Source organism: Hemiscyllium ocellatum, chromosome 24 (genome assembly GCF_020745735.1).
Source record: "Hemiscyllium ocellatum isolate sHemOce1 chromosome 24, sHemOce1.pat.X.cur, whole genome shotgun sequence".
Classification (NCBI taxonomy): Eukaryota; Metazoa; Chordata; class Chondrichthyes; order Orectolobiformes; family Hemiscylliidae; genus Hemiscyllium; species Hemiscyllium ocellatum.
The window spans coordinates 40,108,622-40,128,082 of NC_083424.1; the positions used below are offsets into that span (position 1 = coordinate 40,108,622).

The window sequence follows — 19,461 nt, forward strand, 5'->3', positions numbered from 1 at the left end:
TTCACAGATGCTGCCAGACCTGTTGAGTTTCCCTATTTTTTTTATTTCTATTACCAACACCCTGAGTATTTTACTTTTATTCTAAAGCACGTTGCCTCATTTTATATAAAGGAATAATAATTGAAAAGATCATACTTTATGTAACTTTACAAATGCAAATGGTTTATGATCCTACTTAGAATTGAGCCAAACAACGTATTACTTCCCAATCTCTATGACTCGAAGTGCAAAATGCAATAGTCAGAGGATTTCAAAAGAAATCCTAAAATGAGTTATTAGTACATTAGCAGAGGTCAGTATTCCCAAAATATACACAGAAATTTTAGCTTAAGATATGATAAGTATTAATTTATAAATTACATGTGCAATATTAAGCAACACTACTATACAGAATGATGTTACAAGTTTAGAAATCTCTTCCATAAAACGCAATTCGTATTAATTATGGTCTACCTCTGTCCCTATCACAGCTGATTTAGAGAAAGGTCCTTTCTTTAAACAATAAAACATATACAAAGAAAGTTTTAACTCAGATCACAAGCACAAACCAAATGTTCTTATTCCTAGTAATTTTGCTTTTAATGAGTTTCGAGAGCTACAAATTTTGTGGAAAGATCTTTCTCATGCCGTTCTGAAAAATTTCAAATCTACGTTCAGAATGTTAGGGTACCCAAAGTAGTTGTACAAATATAGGCATTTCAAGTAGAGAAACTAACTAATATTTAATAAATTAACTATCTTGGAATCTGGGGATTACAAGAACCTAAGAATGTCAGAAATACAACAGGAGTGGAACTTTCCCCTCTCAAGTTTGCCCTGCTATTCTACAAGATCATTGCCAATGTGTCCGAGGGCTCAACTCACCTTTCATATCAGCTCCTCACTACCCTCTACTCCCTGATATTTCAATAAATCTATCCATGTACTTGAAATACTTATAAAGATCTCACATTTCAAGAATGAAGATGCATGAACAATTATGGAAAAGTTGCTATGTTTTAATATTTCATGCTTTCCACTTTATGGTAAAAGCATAATCAAACTTCAGTATTTCACAGGAAAAAAGAACATACGAAAATACCAATTTTCAATTCATCTTTAGTCTAAAACAATTCAAAGATTTCATTGCACATTTTGATACAAAAGTACCATTTCTAGGAGATGGCAAAATGTAGTGAAATCAACATTAAATTGGCCACTCATTAGTTGCCATGGTATACTAGAATATTAACTCTTGATTGCAGAGTTTCAACTGGACCAACTGGAACAGCATACACAAAGGCAAAGAACATAAAAAGGGTCATCTACCAACATGCTCCACTGAAATTGACATTTTAAGATGGAGCCAGAAATCACTTAACTGCCACTGCTGAACCAAGGCAAACCTGAGAACAAGGTAGCACGTGGAAGACATTGAGGTGAATGAATTGTTTGAAATCTTCTTCAGATTCATTTAAGTGCAATAAATCAAACTAAAAGCATCAGACTAAGGGCAAAGATTCTAAACAATTCTTGAACTACAAAACAATTTTGCCTTAGGAAACATCAACGGTCTTTAAATAAAAAAAGATACGCTTCAGTATCCAGAGCTAATATATTACATACCGCTTGTGAGGCCATCATCTCATTGATGCTTTGTTCATACTGTTCTGCCAAAATGGCTAATTTCCTTGTCTGTTCCTCTTTAAGTGCTTTCAGGACCATTTTGTGGTCACTTTTTGGAGTTACCTCCAGCTGGTGGTTCCTCAGTGCTTTGTACTGTTTTGTTTGGACTTTACATGTGTCTTGGAACTGCTTCTTTATCTGTAGCTCCATGGCCTGCATAAAAGTGGAAGCAAGATCAGAGTCACAATGAGAAATAATTTGAACTTTGGCTGTTGAAAAATAACTTATGATACATCACTATATGTTCAAGTAAAATTGTGTATTACAAGCAGACAACTGTTTTGAATAGAAATTAGTTTTTAAAAAAGTTTCACAAGTTTTTAAATAATTTGGAGCCAGAGCTTAATGATAAAAGATTATTTAGCCTCCAAGACAATAGCAGAAAACAAAATTAAAATTGCAAATCTAAAAGCAACAAAATAATTAATCTTAAAATCATATCTTAAAATCCTTAAATAGACATTGTAACAAGAAATATGAATTGACAGCATGAAGAGATATAAACAAATATATTTGGGGCATTTGAGTTTGGTAAGCAAAAGAAAAATTATGAGATGGATCATAAATTATCCAGGTTAAGTAATGAGAAAGGATCCAAGTTCAGTAAATCAGAAATGTAGAATCAGTCTGTGTACAGATTGTAAAATGAGAATAACGCTAGTAAATTTAGTTTATAGGCAAGCCCCTCTCAACTAATGAAAGGCTTTTGCCCAAAACGTCGATTCTCCTACTCCTTGAATGCTGCCCGATCTGCTGCATTTTTCCAGCACCACATTCTCGACTGTCTCAACTAAACCCCAGACCTTCAAAATATTTTACAATTTTTGGGCTGACTTTACTCTTCATATATGACTGGCCAAACCAAACTGTAACAGTCACTTAGAGGACGAATTCATAAAACCGCATGACTTTTTAAAAATTAAGTGGGGAACAGGTTATATCACAGACACATTGTAGAATGAGACATGGTTAATCAGGACTCCTATGATAAAGAGTTTGAGGAAAGAAATGATAATGTGACAACATTTCATGTTTAGCTTGACAATGATGTAGCCCAAGGACATTATTTTTAAACAAAGCAAATCAGATATAAGAGGTGAATGGCTAACGTAGAATGGGAAATTAGATAAAAGAAAAGTAGATAAAGCAATGGAGGCCACTTAAAGAAATAATTCTGATCATTCACTGAACAAGTAGCCCCTTGAAGAATAAAGAACCCATTGGAATAACACGTATGACAGAAAAAGGAACAGTAATATACAAGCATGAAATCATTAATTCTTTTGTTGCCAAAGTTGTAAAATTACAGCCACTTAAACATTTTGGTTGTATAGTGGAGCGAGTGCCATTAATTCATTCTATCTGAAGACTCTCCGATATTTCACGACATGCAGAGTTTGGAAAGTGACACTTCATACCTTTAGGCTCTTTGGCTGTTGTCTGAGTTCCAGGACATGTTTTCTGTGTAGTTCCCGCTCTCGGCGGGTATTATACTCTGTTTGATTCTCCAGCTCAGTCTGATGCTGTAAGCGGATTAAATCAATCCTAAGTTTTTGCAACATATTAAGCTGTCGGAATTCCAGTTCTTGTGTGGACTCATCGTGACGAATTAACATGGCATGTTCCATCTCCTTTTGAGTTTGCTTCTTATTCACTTCCTGTTAGACAGTCATTAAATACTCAAATATGTATGCAATAAAAAGTAATTCAAAAAGGTTCAACAGCTAAACATTGCTCTTAAGTTAAATAATCTTTAGTCTTTAAATAAAAATCAAACTCATTTGATAATGAATTTAATTCAATACTTGTCACCAGCACAATAAATACATTTGCTTTAATCATTAGAGACATTAAAAATTGTGATTCTGAATAATGGGCTACAAAGTTAATTTCTGAGCATGCAACATACATAGGGACAGCCATTGTGAAAGAGAAGGCCATTAAACCCAATGGACTACCTTACAGAGAGCCAACATATACTCAGTCATAGAAGAGATATACAGCACGGAAACAGACCCTTCAGTCCAACTCGACCATGCTGACCAGATATTCAGATAATCTAGTCCCATTTGCCACTACTTGGCCCATATCCCTCTAAAACGTTCCTATTCATATACCCTTCCAAATGCCTTGTAAATGCGATAATTGTACCAGCACCCACCACTTCCTGTGGCAGCTCATTCCATACACACATCACTTGCTGCGTGAAAAAGTTGCCCCTTAGGTCCCTATTAAATCTTCCCCCCCCTCACAATTGTCATTTTATTTCAAAGGTAAAAACAAGGACTGCAGATGCTGGAAACCAGATTCTAGATTAGAGTGGTGCTGGAAAAGCACAGCAGTTCAGGCAGCATCCGAGGAGCAGGAAAACTGACGTTTCAGGCAAACGACCTTCATCAGGAATAGAGGATGAATGGCTTTTGCCCGAAACATCGATTTTCCTGCTCCTCGGATGCTGCCTGAACTGCTGAGCTTTTCCAGCACCACTCTAATCTAGAATCATTCTATTCAAAAGTCTTAAGTTTATTTTACTCAAGTATCAGTTTCCTTTTGAAATTATTCATCATCTGCATGCCCAACACTATCACAGCAGCAAGTTCCAGATCATCACCACTTGATATATTTTAAAACCGTACATGCTCACATAAATTAGGCACCTCCTGACCAAAATGTTATATATACTCCTTAATCCTTGTACCATCAGCCAACTTACTTTGTCTCAACACCAGGCAGCATGGTGGCTCAGTGGTTAGCATTGATTCTTCACAGCGTCAGGTTCCCAGGTTCGATTCCAGCCTCCAGCGACTGTCTGCGTCAAGTTTGCACATTCGCCCAGTGTCTGCGTGGGTTTCCTCTGGGTGCTCCAGTTCCCTCCCACCGTCCAAAGATGTGCAAGTCAGGTGGATTGGCCATGCTAAATTGCCCATAGTGTGAGGTGCATTAGTCAGAGGGAAATGGGTCTGGGCGGGTTACTCTTCGGAGGGTCGGTGTGGACTTGTTGGCCCAAAGGGCCTGTTTCCACATGTATGGAATCTAATCTAAATCTGTGCACTTCTGTTCAATCTCCTTTGCTCTAAAGAGAATTGCGCAATCCAATGTTGTATCAAAAATTTAACCACACAATCATTCTGGTAAGCCCCCTTTGCATACAAAAAACCTTCCTGATTGACCACTTACGGAAATGGCGGAACTGCCTTAGTTGTGACCTTTGTTATAATCTGCACTGATGGTAACATTGCACAAATCATTGCATATCCCAGAGTAAAACCTAGCTTGATAGCTTACACATTTATTGTCGTACTTATAACACGAGGGTGTCAATACTCTTTAACAAAGCAACACATGTATTTTTGTTTTATGTAACAAAAAGTTATGTATATATGCTGTTCCCATATTTAAATGGATGCTATTAAATGAAGTTTAGTATAAAGAAATCTTGCCTGCTGACAAACATTTACCTCACGTAGATGCTCTTGCTCCAAATTATGTCGTATAATCATCAATTTGCGCTTAAGCTCACGACAATTTCGATCGTACTGCAATCGTTGACGGCCAAGTAGTTGAGATTCCTCTTCTGCCTGCGTGTGTTGAAGGTTTTCTTTATGTCTAGATAATCTTTCTTGCTTTTCCTTCTTCGGTGTACTGTGATCTTCATTCATCTCCTATACAGGCGATAAAAATTGAGAGTCCTAATTCATTTCTGTGAATCACTTCATTAATATGTTGTTGCACTGAAGACCCAATGCCTCTGCAAAAGTATTTCATTTGCAGCATTTTGACTCCGGAGGTGGGGTGGGTGGGGGGAATAAAATGCATGAGGGGAGAGGAGGGAAAGGGAAAAAGGAACTGGAAGAGATGGGAGGGAAAAAAAAAAGGAGCTGGAGGGGATGGGAGAGAAAGAGCTAAATGTTTCATGTCTATGACTTTTCATTAGTTTTGAGCAAAGGTCAGAGACATGTTTCTCGATAGATGCTGGCAGACTTGAATATTTCTAGTATTTTCACAAAATACTAACAGCCAGCCAGTTCAATTGTACATAAGTGGTGATCAACATCCCATCTGTAATCAGTTAATCATTACCTCTTTAATCTTTTCTTTACAAAGTTTATACTGGCGCTTTTGGTTTTCAAGGAAGGTGGTCAGTTCCTTTTTCTGTTGTGCTGTAATTTGCTGCTGGATTTTCTTCTCATCTTGTGCTGCTACCTTCATCTGAAAAGAACCAAAACAAAACTATTTAGTTGCAGAGAAGAGTCTTCAGCATTTAAACCAGTCATACATAGACTATGCTGAAGAATTTCTCATTGGTTTTCCAATGTGAAGGAACAATTATTTGTGGCCCATATAAAATTAAGAAAAGAATTTAAGCTGCTGTCAGACTGTTCCATAATTGCAATGTGCTCAGTTAAACAGCACTATGAAATACGCAAAGAAGCAAGGGTGTAACATTTTTTCAGTATGTCTAACAGTCTCTTTAAAATCATATAAATAATAACTGAGTATGGAGTATTGCTATTTTTGTATTTTAAATTAGCTTTTTAAATTGGGTTTTCAAGCATAGAACTTTGGTATTGCTGAGGAGAAAGTACATTTTGTTAAAGCTTCTCACATTTTACTTGTCAGGACAATCAATAAGAATCACAAATCAAGGGAAGAACCAAATTTATATTGCTGATCGATTAGAAATCGGAGAATCCCTACAGTGTGGAAGCAGGTCATTCAGTCCAGACTCCACACCGACCCTCTGAAGAGCATCCCATCCAGACCCAGACCCAGACCCAGAACAATCCTAAATTGGTTGCTAGCATAATTCTTCACACATTCAGATTACCCAACAAAGACTGTTCCATTGCAGACTCTCAGTTATGGTGGAGGAAACTCTGTTACATGTTTCTCCAGAGGAAGCTGATTGGGTACAGTGAGCAAAGTTAACTGAAGGGACACTCTGTTTGATTTGATCTACCAGTCTTTGGAAGACACAGCCTATATACTTGGCATCACACCAACGCCAAAATTCAGAGCACAAAACTTGTGTGATAGCAGTATCCTGCATGTGGTGAACACCACTTGTGTTGCTACTGTATTACGGAAGCATGAGACACCTAGCTTCATCTATTCCTCAAACTTTTAAGATGAATTATCTTCAGGATAATCTGAGATAGGCTGGGCACTTTTCAGATCTACGAGTGATTATCTTTGTGCTTTTCGAGTTTGTGCAATATACCACAAGAATTAATATAATATGTTTCCCAATAGATAACAAAATGGCATCGATGTGTTCTACATAGCATCAAATTTACAGTTAACAAATGGCTTAGCCTCAATTTATGAGATTGGCAATAAGGCTGATTTTGAAGCACTTCAATCTACAAGAATCCCAGTGTGGACCATGACTAGTGAAAGTATATTTTTAATTTGATAAGTGGAGTTCCAGGATAAAGTACCAGAAAAGACACAAAGTGTGCTCAGTTGACTGGCGAAATCTTGGTCAAAAGTTGGAAATCCAAATGCAAGGCAATAAATTTTGCAATAGATACACTGTTATCACTCAGTGGAGGACCAAGGTGAATACAAGAAAGTATAACAAACTGAAGGAGGACTAAATAAGGAGATGTAATACGTTAACAGGTAACGTAAGTGAATGTAAACCTCCTTCTTGCAAACATGCAAACATTAAAAGGCAGTCAAAAGGAAGGGTATGCCGATTCACAAAAGAGTATATCGTGAAAGAGGATCCTCTCCTTTCCTGAGGGGTTATAAAGTAGTAGAAAAAAACTGTTCTGGATGTAGGTTTGCTCTCTGAGCTGGAAGGTTTGTTTTCAGACATTTTGTCACCATAATAAGTAACATCTTCAGTGAGCCTCCAAATGAAGCCCTGGTGGTGGAGCCCGCTTTCTATTTACATGTTTGAGTTTCCTAGGGTTGGAAGTGTCATTTCCTGTGGTGACATCATTTCCTTTAGTGATTCATTTCCTGTTCTTTTTCTCAGGGGATGGTAAATGGGATCCAAGTCAATGTTTGTTGATATAGTTCTGGTTGCATTACCATGCTTTTAGGAATTCTCGTGAGTGTCTGAATGCCTTGTCCTAGGATGGATGTGTTGTCCCAGTTGAAGTGGTGTCCATATATAAGGATACTAGTGAGAATAGGTCATGTCGTTTTGTGTAAAAAGTGAGGTCTGCAGATGCTGGAGATCAGAGCTGAAAATGTGTTGCTGGTTAAAGCACAGCAGGTCAGGCAGCATCCAAGGAACAGGAAATTTGACGTTTCGGTTCCTGATGAAGGGCTCTGGCCTGAAACGTCGTATTTCCTGTTCCTTGGATGCTGCCTGACCTGCTGTGCTTTAACCAGCAACACATTTTCAGCTCATGTCGTTTTGTGGCTAGTTGATGTTCATGTATCCTGGTGGCTAGTTTTCTACCTGTTTGTCCAATGTAGCGTACATACAGATGAGGAAGGACACCACTTCGACCGAGACAACACATCAATCCTAGGACAAGCCAAACCGATATGTGCACGAGAAATCCTAGAAGCATGGCATTCCAACCGCAACTCTATCAACAAACACATTGACTTGGATCCCATTTCCCATTCAGGAATTCCGGTTTTGGAAGCCATCATTTTCGCATGAGGTGTGATGTTCACTTGGTGTGAGACATCTTTTTAGAAAAAGATATTCAGATGATTATTTAAGCTTGGTCCTCACACAGCAAGCCAGAGTTGCAAACAGGAGACTAAAGAAAGCATTAGGTTGGCCCCCTTACTTACAATGACAAACTGTTTAAATCCTGGCCCACCTGGAGATAAAGAGCATCTTATTAGTGGTCTTCATCTAATGAAGCTGGAAGAATAGACCGACTCTGTACTGTCTTTTTAGGGCTTTAGAAGTTTGACTCATGGCTGTAAAAACAAGACACTAAACCAGCCAATTTAACGCCCTGTATTTCATTTTTGAATGGTTATTAGATAAAAATGTAATTAATTTCTCCTTCCACCTAGTTATTTTCCTCCACGTGTATCTTACTTTCTCGTTATAATTTGTCTTAGGTGTGCTTCTGACCGAGACACTTATTCCTCCTCCTCCTCTAACACTTGAGTATCTGGCTGTGTTATAAATAGCATATCAGTTAAAGTCCTCCCTAACTTAATTGATAGCCAGAAAGTAAACTAATCCATTAGCCAGAAAATTAACTGCATCTTTCATTCGACATTTGACTTCTCAACTCTACAGTTTGGAGGATGAGTTAAATATGGTCTTCAATGTTGACAGATATAGTATAAACAACATTGAAACAGCAAGTGACTGTCATCTGTTTTGCAAAGTTGAAATAGGCACAATGTGTATCTGCATTCACTGTTAGCAAATAACAGGACCAAGTATAAATTTATGTATGCGCCAGTATTAAGTGTGCCATCCTGAGCGCCCAACAATCATAATTTGACTGTCCAACTAATTCTTAGTACGCACAGGATTATACAGCAAATCTAGTACAATTAAAGTCTTATGTAACTTTGGACAGTGTTTCGAGTTTTGCAGCATTGACGAGTTGGGTGCAGTTAGTACATTACTGTTACAAACAGCACGTCCCTTTAACTTTTGGAAGTAACTTTGTACTATTTGCAGGTGTGCTATTTAATTGAAAATCCACACAGCCCTTCAGTAATCTTCAATGAAAGGTACTAACCGCATTCAGCTGGACCATGCTAACAAAAACTCAACAGTACAGAAGAAATTACTTATGAGCCAGACATACTGAGTTTCTTCAGCAAATTTGTTTTTTGTTTCAAGTGAGCTATTATCTAGTTCATCCTTCAGTGTAATTCCTTGACAAAACAAGCATCCTACCTGATTTAAAACTCCGTCTGGAAATTTGATCAGTTATTATCTAACTGGCGCTTTTGCCAATTGCAACATGACTACCACAGTCTACTTGTGAATGAACATGCTCTTCTCAAATTAGAAAATTTAGTTCAGCTTCACAGTGGTATCCTTGCAACTATCATGATGAATGCAAATGAAAACCTTTGGTAAAAATTTCTTTTTCTAGCAATATTTAATTTCTGCATGAGAAATTTAAAATTCAAATGTTAGACAGTTGTACAAGTTAACCACAAGAAACAGTATTATAGAGCAAAGAATTTAGTGTTTCAACATAACATACAAAAGCAATGGGGAAGCATTGTTCTCCAATTCTGTTAGCAAGATTGACCATAGATTTATGAAACATAACAGATGGAGTCTGCAGTTGTCTCAATGTTTACATAGCTCTAATCACTTCCTCATATTTCCTCCAAGCCTAAAATCAGCCACTGACATACATTTTGCTCACTCACTGCCTCCACTTACCTCTTTTTCCATCGATATTTGATGTTTTTTCGCCAGCTTCTCCAGTTCAATAGATGCATTGTTACATTGAGTCTCTACTTCTTTCTCCAACTTTAGACGATGTTCATCCATCTCAGCCTTCAACTTATTCTCTAAAGCCATCAGCTGCTTCTGGTGCTGTCTTCGCATCCGCTTGTAGCCCGACATCTGTTCACGTAACTCGTTTTCCTGTTCATGCTCATGGATCTGTCTTGTAACCTAGTGCCAAAAATAAAATGAGATGGTCAGTTATCTTTAAGAATTGAAGAAATGAGTAAAAAGCATTTTCTTAGAATCTAAAAAAAATCTGTAAAAATAATTGCTAGCTGCTTCTGCAAACTTTTCAAAATGCACATGGATGTTTCATCTGTCTATCTCTGGGAAAGCCACAGAAATCAGGATGTCCTTGATGTGCATGAAATGTTCTTGGATATGTACTAATCTACCAGGTCACTCATCAAATTTGAATGAAGGGATCGAGGCCACCCACTCATTTCAACTATTCTGCATCACTGCAATCCACTAAGTTTGAGGAGAGACAAACTTTTTAAATTCTTTTAATAGACATTAGAGTTTCACCTCGTGAACTAAAGTTCAGGCTAAATCATTTTGACTGAAGAAGAGAGAGACTGTTTCAAGGATTACCTTGAAGGTCAGCACAGAAGAATCCTTACTTCCCTTAAATGTCAAACATTTAAAATTAGTGCAAATGTATGAACCAATGATGTAACTAAGATAAAAATGTCAAGTTTAGTGGCTGCCTCTTCAAGCTTAAACATTTGCACTATAATCTATTATTTAGTAAATCATTATCAAGGCACCACTAATTTAAAATGAAAATCAGCATTATTAAACACATTATTCATTGACTATGCAAACAAATGATTCGACACAGATTTCCAACACAATGCCAAAAACCTTGCTGTCACATTTGTTCTATATTCCAGATAGAAATCACATGACCTTTGGCTAAGCAAGAAATAAAAATGCATCCTGTTGAAGAAATGATATTTGCTCCTTAAAAACAAGGCTGCATTTCTAATGGTAAGAATTATATCTATAAAAAGCGTTTAAAAATATTCGTGGCTCAGAACAAACTAAAATTCCATACACATTTGCTCAATACAAATTCTAAACTAATATTCTGCTAAGGACTGGTATCACATTTTGGTTCCCAAGCCAGTGGCACTCATAACTTTATGATTTGACAAACACACAATTTCCAGTTTGCTAATTCAGACATTTAAAAGTTTTCTGCCACAATAACTTGCGTACCGAGGTTAACACGTGCACAAGCAGAGGGTCACACCCAATGTTAAACAGAAATTAAGGTGCAAACAAATATCTCCATGTATTGTTTAAATTGTATTTAACCTATCCTTCTAATTAATGTGCTCAGAGATGTTATTGCACACCTCTGTATTGTTTATTCAGCCAGAGGGTATTAGTTGCCCAATTTGGCTCATCAGCAGTTTTTGTGCTTGATTTGCCCTAAGAATACACTGACTGATAAAATAGTTTGACACAAACTTTGGCATTTCTATGAGAAAACAACCTGCCAATTTGGCACATATACACACCCATCCCTTCACATAGCTCTGGAGGAAAGTGCCACAAGGATCGAAGCTTTCTGGTGTCATATTGCAATGTCAGACACACATCAACCACCACCTCACCCTAGATTAATTAGTAAATCAGCTCAATGCTGTTTTGTGGAAGATAGCTACAAAACATTTCTGGTCAAACTTGCTAAATTGCAAGTTAAACTACCTTAGGCCACAGGGTGGCACCAACCTCCAGCTTTATCACTAAACCCAACTTTATATATATCTATATGCATTGTGTTTCCCATTCATATTACAACACAAGATGAGCTCATGCATCTTGAATACTAATCTTATGCTACATTTTAAAATTAGAGGGTTACCATTGATCAGAAACTGAACTGGATCAGCCATGTAAATACTGTGACTACGAGAGCAGGTCAGAGCCTGGATCCCTTAGCACTTCCAGACTCCACAAAATCTGTTCACTATCTGCAAATCAGTAATATAACAAATGCAAAGGACAAATGCAGTTCCAACAGTATAAGCAGCTTGACATCATCCAGAACAAGCAAATGATTGGAACACCATGCCCCACTTTAAACATTCATTCCATCCTACACCATAGCACCATGGCTGCAGTATGTACTGTTGATGTGCTGTAGAAAGTTTTAAAGGATCCTTAAACAACACTTTCCAAACCCCACAAAATCTGCCACCTAGAATGGTAAGGACAGTAGAAGCATTAGAACATTGTCACTGGCAAGTTCTTTCCAAGTTGTACTCCTCCTGACATTGGTACTGTATTACTATTCCTTCACTGTTACTGGACCAAAATCCTGAAACTCTCTTCAAGAAATAATGTGGAAATACCAGTGTTGGACAGAGGTGGACAAGGTCAGAAGTCACACAACACCAGGTTATGGTTCAACAGGCTTATTTGAAATCACAAGCTTTCAGACTGCTGCTCCTTCGTCAGGTGGAGCCATTCCACTTGAAGTGGTAGCGCTCCAACAGCTTGCGATTTCAAATAAACCTTTTGAACTATAACCTTGTGTCGGGTGATTTGTGGACACAGTTCAAAGGCGGCAGCTCACCACTGCAATGAAGGGCAAATAGGGATGAATAAATGCTGGCCCCACCAGCAACACCCATAGCTCAACTTTGTTTCATGCAACAGGTGGGACATTAGTTTGGAAAATTAGGGAAAAAAACAAGAGCTTTAAAAATGCAGTCACCATTGCATAGGAGATGCTGTATTAGTTTAAAAATAAGTATATAAAACTTGCTCTGGCAGTTAAGCACGATTTTTTTTATCTTACTACTTATCCCTTACCACTAAAAGTTGCATGCAAATTGTGCACTTCGATATTCATTATGGTAAAATCAAACCTAGTTAATATTAAAGCGAGCAAAGTAGGAGTTGAAAAGCATCAATCACATTTAAACAAAACAGAAAAGACTCCACAGAGATTTTAACAAGGTGCATTTTGAAGAGGCAATCCCATTTGAAACAGATTAACATGAACTTTATTTTCTGTAGTATTAGGCTTGACTGCTGCTCAGAATAAATGGAGTTCAAATCAGTCTGAATGGAGAACCAAATTGAATTTCCTTTCGTAGATGAATTTTAACTAGCTCAACTAGAGTGATGCTAAGTGAACTTCCTGTGACTATAAAAATATAAGTCTGTCCTCATGTTTCAAGAATAAATTGACATATTATTCAAGGACACCAATCTTGAAGAACTCAACTGACAGAATGTTGTCCTCAGCAAAATTCTACCCATCCTCAAACTTCAAATAAAATTTGTATGGAATTGCTTTGTAGTTCTGGTCCATAACTTTGGTAGACTAGCACCTGCAAAACTCCTGACCTAAGATTTGAAATTTAATCTATTTTGAGGAAGTGCACTATAGTACAAAAGGTATAGTGAATAAAGAGGAAGTTAAAAGTGAAACTAAAAATGTAAATCTAAGAGCAAAACCTGAAAATATATTCAATCACTATAATGTGCATCTTATATGGAAATACACTGTATAATGCAATGTCTGAAAATCTAACAGCACAGTTGAAAAAAAATTGGGTCAAATGTTGTGGGAGCTAATTCTGTCCTCATACACACGTTCGCTAATAGGGTTAAGCCTACTGGATAAACATTTCCCATTATATGTCTGATAAAACAGTATCATTTATGAACTCTGCTGGTCAATCCAACCAGTAGAAAAGCAAATAGAAAATAGTGAAGTTGATAATATTAGAACAATGGGGAGACTCAGTACTTAAAGTCAATGATATGCAATCCCAAGAATATATGGATGAAGAACCAAAAAACTATTTTAAAACCTGGTGAAGCCAAAAAGCTTCCTAGCATACAAAAGGGAAAGATTGATCTCTATATCACACAACTTCTAAAAGCTTGCTGTGGTAAAATCCCTTATCATGAAATTGAATCATCAATTGGTCATTTTATTTCTTTGGTAGATTGTGGGCAAAATAATAATGCTCAGTCTCTAATTCTGCGATAAGGGTTTCTGCAGGGCTTTGACATCTGGCAGTGTAAAAAGGAAAATCCATCAATTCCAAAATGCTGCCATCATGAAGAGTCTGGATTTCTAACAAAGTGGCAACACATTTCCATCTGCTGTGGAAGACTTCAACATTATGGGGACCGAGGTAGATCAAATGCTCAGTTCACACATTTTACAATAATCAGCTGAACTACTTTAACATGATTAAATTGAAATTAACCACTTCTGAAACACCATTTCCTTAATTCAACAGCATATTCAAAAATCACAACCATTAAATGCTTCAACAGCAGTGAATAGACGGTGCAATACCCATTCATGAAACAAATTAAGTTTTAAAACTTTTGCCTGATAAATAGTTCAAAAATCAGAATCTAGAGTCCGATGCATCATGGTATATACAAACACTAGCATTACAAACAATGAACAGATTGGATTACCCTTTTACTTCGTGTTGAATGGCTAAAATGTATTAATTTTAAAAAGATACACAGTAACATGGCTTGCAAACATCATGGGAGCTCTGAAAAAGAGATCCTGTAAATTAAACTTCTTTTCAAAAATTCACAAGGTAAGTAGGATTATTCACAGTGGTCTCAAAATTAAAATCCTGTTTATCAAGGTCCTGAAGTAAAATTTGTTTCAACTCTATTTAATTAAACAAATAAAATGTTACTGCAATCTCAAAGAGTCTACAATAAACTACACATTGTTAAAGCTTACAACTATGACCTAGAATACCATTTTCTAAAAATTAGCATTGTAGGGCTTCACTTCGACATAGAATCGACATTGATACAAAACATGCCTACATTAAAATACTGTCTATTTGCTGTCAGGCTCACATTAATTCCATTAGATACAGCCATCTCACTGCTTCCACAAATTATCCATTCGAGATTAGTCTCTCTAACCATGAATTCACAAAACATTTTCAATGTCTAAAATGTTGAAAAGCTTCTACATTTAAGCATTTTAAAATATTTCCATAAAGAAAAACCTCTTAGGACTTTGATTAAATATGTATTACAATTAGTGAATGAAGCAAAAAAATGCTTTGACTTAAATTAAATGTGATTAACAGCCTAAACATTCACTGGAAGAAACTAAAAAAAGAAATGTTTTGTATGCTTACCAGAGATGCTGTTCTGATTGTAGCAAAATGCTCTCGGTTCTTAAGCAGAGAGGCCTGACTATGGAGAGATGCTGTAGGCCGCAGATCAGGCCTGATGTCTTTCTGGCCTGCTTCATCCCTTATGAATACATGGTCCTGCTGAAATGGGATATAACAATACAATGTCAAAGTGTGTGCTTTCTCTGCTGGATAGCTTTGTATTTCCTCGACTTTTCTGCAAGAACTATATGAAATGCATAGTTAGCTGTACCAGTCACTGCAGCTGAATAGTGAGATGAATAACCAACACATTGCAGGAGAGGAGTCAGCTGATCAGTAGTGGGATGCTTCTTGAATCACAGGCAGACCTTCAGCAGCACATTTTTTTTGCAACACTTACAAGCTGATTGTTGGGGGGAAATCTACTTGAATTAATATTTTTAATATTTGGTCAACTTTTTCACATAAAAAAACCGAAAATGTATAATTTCTCAAATGTTGCTTAAGCTTCCTATTTAAATATGCAAAATAGCTGACTTTCAAACAACTAGTTTTTAATTTTAAATTGTATACCTGCAATTATCTGCGTCCAAAATACTAAAAAACATATTATAGTGCTGCTGCACCTCGCTACATTTACTACAACCCTTCTTGAAATATTTAATACAACAATAAAAGCAAATAAAACGATGAACATTTACTTCAGTAGGAAAGCCTTCTGGTACAAAGGAAATATTTCCCTAAACATACAAGAGGGCCTTAATATAAAAAGGTTTGCTGAAATTTTTAACTCTAACATGGTAAAAGCCACAATTAGGTTGAAATTAAATGACCCGCTGCACAAATTTATGCTTTGTTTCTAAAACAGTGAATCCAGCCTGATTTCCAATTTGGGGTATAAAACAGCATCAATTATGTAAGCTTGTCAGAATGTCAACAGAGTTCAGAATAGTTTTGCATAATTGAATTTACAAATTTTAATTCCATAATTATAGCAATTGAATGTATGTGAAAGTAAAATGATATACTTCATATCTGAAATGACTCCTGTAAAGCAAACCAATTCCGTTAAATTTGGCATTAATTATTAAGATATATATTTCCTTCAAAAAGGGAAGCTGTGACTTAATGATGGTTATGTCACTGGATGAGTAATCCAGAACCTCAGGCTAATGGGATCATGGGTTCAAATCCCACCATGGCAGACAGTGAAATGTGAATACAGTAAAATCTTAAATTTAAAAAGCTGAATGGTAATTTAATCATTGTTAATTGTCGCACAAATCATGAAAATCTGTTATCCTTGTTTGGCTACTGACTTCTGACAGGTGGCAGTGTAGTGGACACTTAACTGTCCCCTGGCCAAGAAATGCTGGTCTGACCAGTGATGCACAAAGAACAACTGAACAAATAAAATGTATCACTGCTACTTGAAAATATGGGAATTCCAGAAATGTATATCATGGGAAAGCTAATAATCTTGAAAATGAACATTTCAGTTAAAATCAGTGGCTGGATTCATTTCTGACCATTTAAATGTGATGGCATTGAGGTGCTTCACTCCGGTTTTGTGAAATTAAGAAAAACGTCACCACGTGCTGCCTATTGTAACAGTTGACTGGAAAATGTCAAAAAAAAGGTGCTAGAGTGAGACTTAGGCCTACGCCAGCTCCTATGTAGATTTTAGAAGTTTCAGAATGTTTTGTCAAATGATAGTTACATTATACGTCCTTGTTTTTAATCAACATTTGGAGTTCTGAAATTCTTGCTGTGAACTCTAAAACTCTTGGTATCAAAAGTTTCTTTTATACTTAGACAACTGAATATATTTTCCTGTATAACTATGTGATATCGGTGTAAAAAAAACTATTGATTTGAGAGTTTGGAAATGAATTAGTGGTATTTCGATATTGGTCTGCATGCATGAGGGGGTTTAACAATTAACCCCAATACTTCTGGACCCATGACTTTTCTTTATAAAAGAGTGTCAGAGTGGGAAGCTCTCAAGGTGATAATGGAAATTTGTATTGGGGAAGTTTTGCATATGGATAGATTAAATACTGAGGAGCATGAGCTTGTTTTCAGTTTAGAATAAACAGCAGATTTTTTTGCTTAAGGGAAAATCTTTAAGCTTGGAAATCATATTTTCAGTTTGCAGAGGTCTTGGTAGAAGTTGAATCTATGAAACAATTTCCCAAGAAAGAAGATAGTTTGGAACTGTGAGGAAATGACTTACCTCAGGTATATAGATTAATGTTTGAAAGTTCCAGACCAGAAGTAGTGCTTGGTTGGAACACTGAAGGGATTATTCAAAGTTGTAATCGGAGTTCAATTGTGTGAATAATCAAGCAAAAAGCTAATAAATTCTCAAGACTGGGAATTCAAAGAACAGTTAATTTAAACAAATAGGATGCGATCGAGAAGGGCATTCTCTTTAGTGTGCAAGTACTTAATGTGATACTGTTAGATTAGATCAGATGCTATTTTAGTGTTTAGAAAACCTTTCAAATTGTATTGTATGTAGATAGCTAACTTTATTTTTTCTCTTGTGCATAATAAACATCTGCTAAAACCAGTATTGCATTCTTGCATTTTAGCGAAAGAACACCTTGTTAAATGTAAAACAACTCTTATCAAGTTAGATTTCAATCCAGTAATACTATCAGCTCAGACCATAACACTAAATATCAGGTAATCAGTTTTCATCTTAGAAAGGCATTTCAACAAAAGTGAAAGACATTTCACAAACATCATTTAATTCTTCACCACAGCACATCATTCATCTCAATTTTGTTTTAGCTTTATTGCAATCTTCCTGTGGATTGAGAATGGACTTTGGACTAATTACAAGTCACTAATTTGAATGAAGGAACTGAAGAATAAAAATAAGAAAAGCTAGTTAGTCCACTAAACCCTAATTCTAATTAATCATATACACATGAAATAAATAGTTTTTAAGAACAGATGCATAACACCATCCTTCTCAAATTAGTGGGCAGATTTTCCAGTCTGGGGGCAGTAAACAAACTGGGTAAAATTTGTGTCCACTTCGAAAAGCTAATTTCCTGCTGAGTGCCAAACATAAAACTTGCCAATCAGTGCAATTTTACCAGTTTACAAAAAAAAATTAGTTGACATATTCCATGTTTCCCACGAGTCATCACATTGGACTCTTTACTTACACCACTGTATCTGCTGAGTTTTTGAAGAGATCTTGGAGTGCTAATACCAAAGCTTTAATAAACAGTTGTGCTAAGGGATTAAAATCCATGTGAATTTAGAAAACTAGACAGTGGATGATGGTGTTTTGCTGATCTGAGGTTACTTCCAAACAATTAATTGTTTTCTAGATTTCCACAAAGTTTCACTTGTGGAATAATTTAACAATTTCTGGTAATAATTTAACAATCTTATGCAGCGCAGAACACTTTAATGAGATAAATTTTTCAGACTATACTGAAAACTTACCTTCTTGTGGATGACGGAGACATTGGATTGCATGGTGTTATCACCATCATGCATCATTGCGATCTCTGAACTATCATCAAAGACTTCATGCAGACTGTTAACACTGCTATTCTGGCTGCCTGTGCTGATCGACATACTGGGAATGGATTGATTACTTCCCAGGCTATCTACTTTACTACCTAATCCTGCACCATGCTCACTGTCCTGCAAGATAGAGGAAAGCAATGTTAGTACAGGTCAACATGCATTAATGGTATCATGCATGTGAAAATCACATGTAGTGAACAGTATTTTTCACATTGCACAGAAGTTAAAAAGACCACTAATTAGTAAACGAAATAGGGTTATACAGTTAGAGCACTAAGCAGAACCCTGATGCCCAAGATCCCAGCAGAGGCATGGGAAAGAGTATTCACAATAGTCACAGAACTTAAAATACTGCCGGAGACTGTAATCTAAGTTTTTAAATCAGACACCCCGGTGACAAGTGAAGGAAGACAGACTCAATATCTTGCAACATTATAAAAAACAAGATTAGGCATCATCAATAAGGGGAAGGTGACAAATAATTTTTCAACAATTTGCTGAATGGGTCCCACAGTTTATTTATCTTAAACTGTACTTTTCACCATCAGCAGAGCAGCAAATTTTGGAAATTGACCTTTGTTTTATGCCATCCAAAATGCTCTACGGGTACAATTTAAGACTAAAAGTAGTCAAACAAGGTAACAAATAATACACATTTGCACTTGAACATTTTATTGACAACTGTTAATA

General features: G+C 36.4%; 1 protein-coding gene across 7 annotated transcripts in view; it reads right to left on the minus strand.

Moving 5' to 3' along the window:
* Positions 1-19,461, minus strand: part of taok3a (TAO kinase 3a) — a 114,835-nt gene that overhangs the window by 6,176 nt on the left and 89,198 nt on the right. For 6 of the 7 annotated variants that reach the window (XM_060843710.1, XM_060843706.1, XM_060843711.1 and 3 more), the window contains 7 exons: positions 18,685-18,888; positions 15,238-15,375; positions 10,010-10,246; positions 5,746-5,874; positions 5,124-5,327; positions 3,084-3,323; positions 1,606-1,818 (listed from right to left, as the gene is read on the minus strand). In XM_060843710.1, the coding sequence (XP_060699693.1) occupies positions 1,606-1,818; positions 3,084-3,323; positions 5,124-5,327; positions 5,746-5,874; positions 10,010-10,246; positions 15,238-15,375; positions 18,685-18,888 (1,365 nt within the window). The remainder of the gene's footprint in view (positions 1-1,605; positions 1,819-3,083; positions 3,324-5,123; positions 5,328-5,745; positions 5,875-10,009; positions 10,247-15,237; positions 15,376-18,684; positions 18,889-19,461) is intronic. The other variant, XM_060843712.1, reaches the window with a different exon arrangement.